This window comes from Chanos chanos, chromosome 2, assembly GCF_902362185.1.
Source record: "Chanos chanos chromosome 2, fChaCha1.1, whole genome shotgun sequence".
In the NCBI taxonomy this organism is placed as follows: Eukaryota; Metazoa; Chordata; class Actinopteri; order Gonorynchiformes; family Chanidae; genus Chanos; species Chanos chanos.
The window spans coordinates 33,502,593-33,512,402 of NC_044496.1; the positions used below are offsets into that span (position 1 = coordinate 33,502,593).

Consider the following 9,810-nt stretch of genomic DNA (forward strand, 5'->3'; position numbering starts at 1 on the left):
TAAATAGTAAAACCAAACAAATTGATTTTGCAGTGGTCTTTTCCATAGCTGTATGTATGTATGTATCTTTGTATGTATACACACACACACACACACACACACACACACATATATATATATATATATATATATATATATATGTGTGTGTGTGTGTGTGTGTGTGTGTGTATATATATATATATATGTATATATATTAGTTTTCCTTTATCTCTATGTAACCCAGTGAAATTTAACTGTTTTAATAATTATTATAATTATTATATTTAGACTGATAAATATTGAAAGTTTGTAAACTAATTAATAAATAATATTTAATAATTCATAACCAGAAGTCCCTTTCACGCTCTCTTGCTGTATGTATTCAAAAGTTCATGCTCCTCGAGCTATATGTTTCTATTCGAAAATTTACGGGTATTTTTTCAAATATAGATCAATGAGAAAGAGAGAGAGAGCGGATATGAGAGATACAAATTGAAATGACAGCGCTCAGAAAATCAATCTGTTAAGAATTGTATTTGTTTCTTCCATGATAATTGGCCAGTTTTTGTTTTATTCATAAAAGAATTGTAAGTGGATCTCAAAGGAGCTTGGCAGAGTTTCCCTGCGCATACGCGATGGACACCAAAATTAGATGGCGAGCCACTGACAGAAGTGAACTTGGAGACAGTGAGAAAGTGCGGTAGGATCTCTTTTCCGATTCCTTTTCCAAGCTTGGAGAGTATTTTCCCTTATTTGATAGGTCACTTTTGACTTCGTTGGACAATTGGATATTTTTTCCTTCCATTTGGACTTTGCTATTTCTTCCTCCTCTCCCCTTGGATACTACACTCAACCAGAAGAGCGGATGTGCTGGACTTTTTGAACTGAGTAGCATATATTGAATTATATATATATATATATATATTGAACTATTTGAACTGGATATTGAAATCATAATTTGAATTGAGAATACCGTTTCCGTGTGATGAATTTTGTGTATAATTGTTATTAATCTTTAACGCTGTATGATGTAATGAAGGGTGCACCCATAGCCTTGTTATTTATATATTTGATTGAATCCCTTTAGTGTTGATAATTGATTGTATTGTAAATATAATTGATAAGTTGTATTTATTTATTTATTTACTTATTTATTTGTACTTAATAAACATATAATATTCATACAGCTCTGAGGTAGCTGTTACATCTGCTTTCTTATACCTTGTGTTTATTTGATAAACTGTGTTCAGAGCAGAAAGCAAAGTAACCGCAGGCTTCCACACAGCGAAACAACTTGCGAATTTTGCCCTGCGAAATTTCGCTTGGGGAGCATGGTCACAAAAACAGCAAGCAAGTCACCTGGCTCAGAAGTTTGAGTGCTTAAATTAAGGTCTGCAGTGGTCTATTTGCCCCGACCAGAGCCGTTGAGAAAGGTTTTTAATTCTACACCAGTTTCGCCAATCAGAGCGAATTTTGCCCCCACTGAACCTGCATGAGAGCAAAGCGAAATTCGCTGCAGTTGAAGCGTACTATAACAGTTTCATTGTACGGGGAAACTTGTTTTAACAATAAACACTTTGACTTTTGAATTGAGGTAATCAGTCATTTCAGCTGAATAAGTCAATAGGGTATTGTCCTAAAGGTTGCTTAAGAGCTTAACAAAAGTGAACTTGTGTATTATACTTTACCAAGTGAAGCAAACCATGTTGCTCTTAGTGACTGAGAATTATACTCTTTCTGTCATCACACAGATGACAGCTACAGCACCATACGAGTTCCAGTGAACGAATGACTTGAAAAAAGATTAGTTGATTTTACTGAATAGGATTCAAAGATCCAAGTCAGTAAAAAGATCTGAACTTCCCACGACTACTGGCCTAAGTTTCACCTGTCACCATGCAACCTAACTTGGGCAATGCATACCTCTATTCCTGCGACATGATTGGCAGTTTGTGATTCATTTCTGTGCATATTAGCTAAGCATGGAAATTAATTATATTGATCATTTATCGAACATTTGTTATATTTCTATCAAGGAAAACTGTATCGCGATAATAATTGTTATCGTTTTATCGCCCAGCCCCATCAGATGAACAACCTTTTTCCTGGTCATGCTAAATGCAGTCTACCATATTTCAGTAGAACACTGATGGAGAATGAAGAGAGAAGTCAGAGGCTGCAAATGCTACATCGACGTGATGTTTTACTCCAGGTGTAAAATTTCGTCTTAAAATTGTGAAACACATGTTCAAATTTTATTCCTAACAACACCACCAAATCTCACACATTCCCCTCCTGAGGTTGGTTACAGTGTGACATCGAATCATTTCTTTATCTCTCTGATATTAAAGACATGAAGCTTTCAAAACTCTTGATGTTTTATATCCAGCCTCATACTTACTGGATGTTTATGGCAGTGAGTAAGTGTAATAGACATTAGGTTGAGTGGCTCTCCTGCTCCATGTGGGAACTGGAAAAATTACACCTCTGTATTGGACTGGGAGTGTATGGTCTTTGTGGAGTCATAGCGGGTCACAGGTACTGAAAGCCTAGAGAAAACGCCCGACACTGGCTTCTAGTGGCAATAATGCCAAAACTCATTCATCTCTCTCTCTCCCTCTCTCTCTCAGATTGACTGAGAACATGAGGCGACTCAGTGAGTATGATTCCATCATTCAGATTGTCAGACTGTGAGTGTGTTGTGATGGATGTTTCTGTCTGTTGTTGTCAGAACAAGGTGTGTCTGTGTGATTTAGCTGTGAGTGTGTTTTAATGCATGTCTCTGTTGGTTGTTGTGTGTGAGTGTGTGTGATTTAGCTGCGATTGTGTTTTAATGCATGTCTCTGTTGGTTGCTGTGTGTGTGTGTGTGTGTGTGTGTGTGTGTGTGTGTGTGTGTGTGTGTGTGTGTGATTTAGCTGCAAGTGTATTTTAATGCATGTTTCTGATGGTTGTTGTCAGAGCGAGGGGCCAGGCCTGTGACTAACTTCATGAGGAACCTGTCTGCCTTATCCAGCTGGCACTCTGTCTATACATCTGCTATCGCCTTCATAGTGAGCACACACACATAGACATGCATACGCACATTCACACACACACACACACACAAAGATAAGGATTGTGCCCTTTGGGACACAATCATCATTCATTAATAAATTAGATTAATGGTTGATGGACATTGTTATAAGCACTGTAATGACAGCATTGTGTAGTGTTTGTGAAGAGGCACTGATGGGAAGAGGGTGTAACAGGAATCAGTCTCTTCATGAATTAGACTTTGTATGTTTGCTATGTCACCCCCACCCCTGTCCCGTCTCTGCTCTCTTTCTCTCTCCCTCCCCTCTGTTTTTTCATAGATCTATATGTATGCTGCGTGGCATGGCTGGGCCATTCCCATGTTTCTGTTTTTAGCCATCCTGAGGCTGTCCTTGAATTACCTCATAGCAAAGTAAGTCAAACACTGCTTCCTGTGTCGCACACTATTTCCAGTGTCGAACATGATGTACTGTGTCAAACACTGTTTCCTGCCTCACTGTGGGGTGGTACTGAATTTACTTGCATGTAGACAGTGGGTAAGTAGTTGGAGAGAAATAAATGAGTGTAAATTATGTCTGGATGAGTGCAGTGGTTTGACTATCAGGCATTGAGTTGATGCACTTTCCAGTGACCAAGGACTGAGTAGATGGCTATGGAATCTCCTTTTCAGTCAGCTGCAGAACCAGAAACTTCCCTCAGCCTGGCAAATCACTAGTTAGTGGAGACAAGAAAGGTCAAAGTTGATGTATTACTTGGGTTAGTTAGTACTTTGCAAGAGAAAAAGGGCTTTGACAGCAACTTTAGCTACTTATTGCTACCATGAATAGCTTTGGTGTTGAGGATTGATTGAAATAGGCACTAGCTCTACTGAATAGTCTGCATTGTACTTTTGTTGAGTGTGGTGAAGATATTCCAGGCTTCGGCATACAAACATTTAACCTCTGTCTGTCTGTTCCAGAGGTTGGAGGATTCAGTGGAGTATTGTGCCTGAAGTATCTGAATCTGTGGTAGGATTTGTCACTGTCACACTGCTCTGTTTCTGTTTAAATGTGATACATGTTGTAATATTTCTTTTCATTTTTCACTTACAAATGTTTACCAGCGTTCATTTAACATGCAAAATTTCTCCTATTAGGAGCCTCCAAAAGAAGACCTTACAGTCTCAGAAAAATTTCAGCTGGTTCTAGATGTTGCACAAAAGGCACAGGTAAATGATCCAGTTCCTTTTTTCTTATTTCAGGAAAAAATGATTGAGCTGATTAAAGCTCACACTACTGTGCCACCGCTCATTTCTGTAAGTTGAGTTTTTAGTAGTTTTTTTTTTTTGTTTTTCGCTACTACCACAGAACCTCTTTGGGAAAATGGCAGATGTCCTAGAGAAAATTAAAAAGTGAGTATTAGGGGGAAAATCTATTTCTGTGTGTGGCCATTCACCTGTGTTCAAATGTCAAAAGTTTCAATGTTCATGTGTATATGTGCGCATGTGTGTGTGTGTGTGTGTGTGTATGTGTGTGCGCGCGTGCACATATATGTGTGTATATCTGTCTGTCTGTATGTGTGCGTGTGCGCATGTGTGCACGCATTAGCCTTTTCATGTGGGTAGAACCAGAGATCACACGGAAGCTGTATGTGGGGCTTTGGCTGGCCCTCCTGTCCTCCTGCTCTCTGCCATACAAACTCCTGGGCTTCATCATCGGTAAGACTTCACAACCCCAGTGACACCCTGCAACCATGTAAAACAGATCTTCATCCTTCTCACACACACACTTAGTTAGTGAACACTGCAGGATGCTAAGCCATCACCTTACCCCACCACAGAGTCTGGAGTTTCATGAATAGGACTTAAATGTGAACTGGTGTAAATGTGAACTGGTGTAAGCGTGAGTGGAACCTGCTGTGTGCTGTCACTCATCGGGTGGCTGTCGGTCTTTGTCACAGGTCTTTATGCTGGAATTAAGTTCTTCATTATCGACTTCATATTTAAGAGCTGCCCTAAGCTGAGAGACAAATATGACACTCCGTACATCATCTGGATGAACCTCCCTACTGACCCACAGCTGAAAGAGCGTAGCAGTGTCACCCTCAACCGACGGGTAAGGCTGCGTGTGCGTTTACATGTGTGAGTGTGTGTCTGCGTGTGTGTGTGCGTGTGTGTGTGTGTGCGTGTGTGTGTGTGCATGTATGCGTTTCTGTGTGTGTGTGTGTGTGTGTGTGTGTTATGGAGAGTCAGTATGTGTGATAAAGGAAAAGTACCGTGGTTCCTGTCGGCCAGCAGTGCAGGTGTAGATGTCCTTATTTAAATTTGTGACTAGACACATATGTGATGCGTACTTAAAACCAGTCTGAAGACCTGTAAAGACACACCTGTTTGGATATGGAAAACCCAGCACTGCACTGATTTCGGCCTGTGGGCATAAACATTTGCATGTGTAGGTGTTTGGGTTGGTGCTGAAAAGAAAAAAGAAGTGGTTTGGATTTTGCTATTTTTTCCCAGTGATTGTCTGCTCTATGTGTTTTTTATCATTTCTCTCTCTCAGCTATCTGGCTATGAAAAGGTAGGGAAATGGCTTGGACTTTGGTTTGATGACAGTGCCTGTGTTTGCCACCACTGGCTAGTCTTTATGTGTGTGTGTGCGTGCGTGCGTCTGTGTGTGTGTGTGTGTCTGTGTCTGTGTCTATGTCTGTGTGTGTGTGTGTGTGTGTGTGTGTGTGTGTACATGGTGCCAGCTGGATCGAAATCACACTAAAAATGAATGTTTGTTCAAGAGAAGTTCAGACTGTTTGGTTTAATTAGTTGACAGATCCCTGTTTCATTTCTTCAAACACACAGTCCAGACCAAAAGTAGTATGATTTAGATCCACTGCCACAGATCAGGCTCCGACTGTTCTACTGTAGAAATAGTGTGTGTGTGTGTGTGTGTGTGTGTGTGTGTGTGTGTGTGTGTGTATATGTGTGTGCCTGTGTGTGTATGAGAGAGAGAAAGATACTGGGGAATGAATAATTATTTAAGAGTTGCTGCCCTAATAGACTAGCTTTGATGTGAATAATATTGTTCTAGCATCAGAGCAGTCAAGTTGTACAGAAAACCCAGACAGTAAAAGTATATGAACAGCTGTTTGTAAAGTGAACAACACTGACCCACATTCACATTCCTTATTGTTATTATCTTAGTGCTGTCTATCAGAAAGACTGCATAAAATGTAAATAAATAGTATTAATTGTTGTTAAACTTGACTGTTCTGTTTGTTACAACCTAATATTCATATACCTATGTGAAGCCTGGAGGCGAGTGACGGCACTGACTAGTGAAATAGCTAGAGCCTGTTTGAATCCTACTTTTGTCTGCGGTAGATGAAAAATTAGAATTAGAAAAAAATTTGTGTTTAGACACACTTGAATAATTTCAGTGAGCTGCTGCGTTTGTGTGCGTGTGTGTGCACATGAGTATTGTGGGGAGTGTTTGTGTGCGCGCGTGTGATTGTGCGCACACGTTTATGTATATGAGTATTGTGGGCAGTGTTTGTGAGAAGTTAGATGTTTTGTAGAAATGCTTAGACTTTGTTCCTGGACGATGACTGTGTTGTGTATGGAAATCCGTGGGGAGTTTTGGTTTTGTCTGCTGACTGGACTAACACACACGAACATGAGCCATCTCTCTAAAACAGGCGAGTGATTTTTGAAGTGCTGTTTTTTTTCCAGTGTATTACAGAGGCAGGAGCGAACCCCTTGGTCTGTGTGTAATATCTGAGTGAGCGTAGTGATCTCTGGCTGTATGACTCCATGGCTATTGGCTTTGCACGAGCCCTCATCTCCAAGGACATGCTGCTAACACTGAGCCACACACCGACAAGTGTCGGGCACTTTTTTATTTTCACAAAGCATTCGGTGCCCTCCTCCTCCCAGCTCTGAACACAGCACTGCCTCAGGTTACTGCTGCTGGCGAGTGGAGCTGATCCCGTAGCACACAGGCATCTGCTGGAGCACGAGATCCTTACACAAGCTGTTCACAGATATCTCTTGCTCCTATAGCCCATAACTGCTGATCTGGAGTCAGTTTTGGCTCAAAGTTAGCATGTTGATCATCTGGATCCTTCCCTGTCCTGTGTGTTTTCCCTCATAACATGCTGTATTTCCTCTCCACAGATCCAGCCCGCTGTGATGCGCGGTAACCCAGGCAACAGCGTGCCCTGCGGCCTGAGCCGCGATGAGGAGACGGGTCGCATCTACAGCACCAAGAAAGGGGCTTTCCATGAGGTCTTCGGCCTGGCCGAGAGCGAGCGCCCTCTCCCAGGTAATGCCCCTTGTACTCAGCATGGGAAACCCTTCATGTTCCTGCACACAGCATTGTGAGGATGTTCTAGTCAGTATATGCTGAATTTGGTGCAGAATAGGGCTGTGTGAACATGGAAGGAACTGCGGCTTACATACACAGAGGGCTCTCACAGGTCAATGTGCATTTACACACGCAGTGTGTTTGAGTGGAAATTGTTGTGAATCTTATTAAGTGCAGAAGATATACCTTGTGTGAAGTGTGGCAGTAAGCAGTAAGCTCTGAGATTTTTTATTTCTTTTTTGCAGTTTGTGAAAACGGCTGGAGGTGCTGTCTGATAAACAGAGACAGAAAGATGCCCACGGACTACATTCGTAATGGTGTACTGTACGTGACAGAAAAGTGAGTGAGGCTGTGTTGGGTTGTGTGTATCTGCTCTTTCTGCTCATACTTTTAAAGCTCTTTTTCACGTTCACGTTTTGTGTTGTACTGCCTTTGTCTTTCCTTGCTCTGTTGTTTTAAGGTGAGGCTTATTGTCACTTTTTTATCCCTTACAGTTACATTTGCTTTGAGAGCTCCAGCTCCAGATCAAGCTCCTCGAAGAAGAATAAAGTCATCAAACTGGTGGACATCACAGATATTCAGAAGGTGTGAACGTGTACAACATTCTGCACTCTGTGTCTTTGCTGGGTGGCTTAGCATTTGTTCTCTGGTTCAGTGTGCTAATGTCATATTCCCACTCTTCTCTACAGTACAAAGTCCTGTCAGTCTTGCCTGGGTCTGGCATGGGAATCTCAATAGCTACTCCCTCCACACAAAAGGTATGAAAAGAGTGACATGTGAGCTTGTGTGTAAAGTCCTGAACAAACACTGAGACATTCTCTCCAAAGAGTGAAGATAAAATCAGTCTTCGCGTCTTACCATTCATTAAAAGAGATAAAGAGACTTTTTTTTCCCTGCCTCTTCTCTTAACCACGCACTCTTTCTCTGTTCTTCTTTTGCCCTTAGCCTCTGGTGTTTGGTGCTATGATGCATCGAGATGAGGCTTTTGATGCCATATACACACAGTATATAAAGATAACAGCCACTGCAACTCCTCAACTCAGTAACCCTGACACCTAGGACCACCCCTTCTATACATACACGCTCTCAGACTCACGCTCACACACATTCTCACACATGCGTGCGTGCGCACGTGCACACACACACACACACAAACACACACACACACACACAGAGAGTCCAGGACAACCCCTCATCAGTCACACAGGATTGAAGCCCGGGACCGAAGCTGACAACATGCTGGTCATTAATGAGTCCTTGGCCTGAACCACAGCCTTTGACTTATTCTCAAGATCTGATCTTGATTGAAAAGCACTAACACAGCCAGCCACTGGTACACATTCTTTTTATGGCACAAGCCACTGGTAAGGCTAGTTTTGTGCTTTTTGGTTAAGATTAACTAAAGGCTTTTACGTCAGAGATTTCTGAAGATGACTACCAACCCCATCCACACCTCCACCCTTCTCTTACAAACCAACAGAAGGGAGAGAGAAGAAAACCGCAACCATCCATCATATCCTCTCCCAGACTGTGAGAGTGTGTGGACATGTAACTGTCTCTCTCTTTCTCTCTTTTTCCTCTACAGAATTGTAATGAGCTGGATAAGACTCTTTGGGCGTGGGGGCAGGGTAATTTTATATGGAGAGGGGTATACTGTGTTAAAGTTGGGGTTATTGTAACTAACTCTGAAATGCCATAATGAAATAGGGGCTGGTTCCTCCTTTCCTCTCTGTTCTGACCCTTGGTCTGGTATTGCTGATGTGCTTCATTCACATGAGTTCAGCTGTGGTCTGTCTCTGTGAACCACTCATCTTTTTTTTTCTTTTTTTTAAATGTAATGCCAATTTCACCACGGGCCTTGCTCAAAGATACACACTGCACTTTGTGATGCAGATTGCTTTTAGATGTGAATTATAGGGAATTTGGGAGTGATGGAGATATCCCTTTTAGGAAAAAAAATTATGTACTGGCCGATATTTGGAAGAAGCTTTGCCTCAAAAATGTGTGGTAGCCATGGCCTTTTGTCGCAGGTATTCTAATTTAATTTCTCTAATGTGGACAGAAACAGGACGGCATTCAATTCTAGCCACTGAATATGACGCCAGCCATGTGTGTTACATTAGCTCTACTACTTTAGTAAAATATAATCAGATTAAGGTTATGCTTTATTTGATCATCTTGACAGATTTTAAGTAACATGTGAGGGAATTCTAACCCGTCCATAAATAGTACTGCCCTGTAAGAGTAGTTAAGAGTGACGGTAAACGACAAAAGGCCATGCACTCTCATTTCTGTAACCTTTTATTCTCAACTTGTCCTTTTGTTTTTCTCTCAATTCCAATGTCTCACACATTGCATTTACTTTGTCTTGTATCACTGCGTGAGTCATGTGCTGTGTGTTTGACTTGACTGTGTATGACTTACCTAAGCCAGAAGAGTGCCATGTAAACCCACTCAGTCCAT

At 41.5% G+C, this 9,810-nt stretch overlaps 1 protein-coding gene across 1 annotated transcript in view; it reads left to right on the forward strand.

Annotated features, from left to right (window-relative positions):
- gramd4b (GRAM domain containing 4b) overlaps positions 1 to 8,473 on the forward strand; it is a 42,630-nt gene extending 34,157 nt beyond the window's left edge. The window contains exons 7-19 of the mRNA XM_030765974.1: positions 2,610 to 2,635; positions 2,939 to 3,030; positions 3,334 to 3,425; positions 3,972 to 4,020; positions 4,149 to 4,220; positions 4,360 to 4,403; positions 4,600 to 4,709; positions 4,952 to 5,106; positions 7,158 to 7,305; positions 7,593 to 7,686; positions 7,842 to 7,932; positions 8,037 to 8,105; positions 8,293 to 8,473. Coding sequence (XP_030621834.1) covers positions 2,610 to 2,635; positions 2,939 to 3,030; positions 3,334 to 3,425; positions 3,972 to 4,020; positions 4,149 to 4,220; positions 4,360 to 4,403; positions 4,600 to 4,709; positions 4,952 to 5,106; positions 7,158 to 7,305; positions 7,593 to 7,686; positions 7,842 to 7,932; positions 8,037 to 8,105; positions 8,293 to 8,406 — 1,156 coding nt within the window. The 3' untranslated portion in view covers positions 8,407 to 8,473. The remainder of the gene's footprint in view (positions 1 to 2,609; positions 2,636 to 2,938; positions 3,031 to 3,333; positions 3,426 to 3,971; positions 4,021 to 4,148; positions 4,221 to 4,359; positions 4,404 to 4,599; positions 4,710 to 4,951; positions 5,107 to 7,157; positions 7,306 to 7,592; positions 7,687 to 7,841; positions 7,933 to 8,036; positions 8,106 to 8,292) is intronic.
- The last annotated feature ends 1,337 nt before the right edge of the window (positions 8,474 to 9,810 follow it).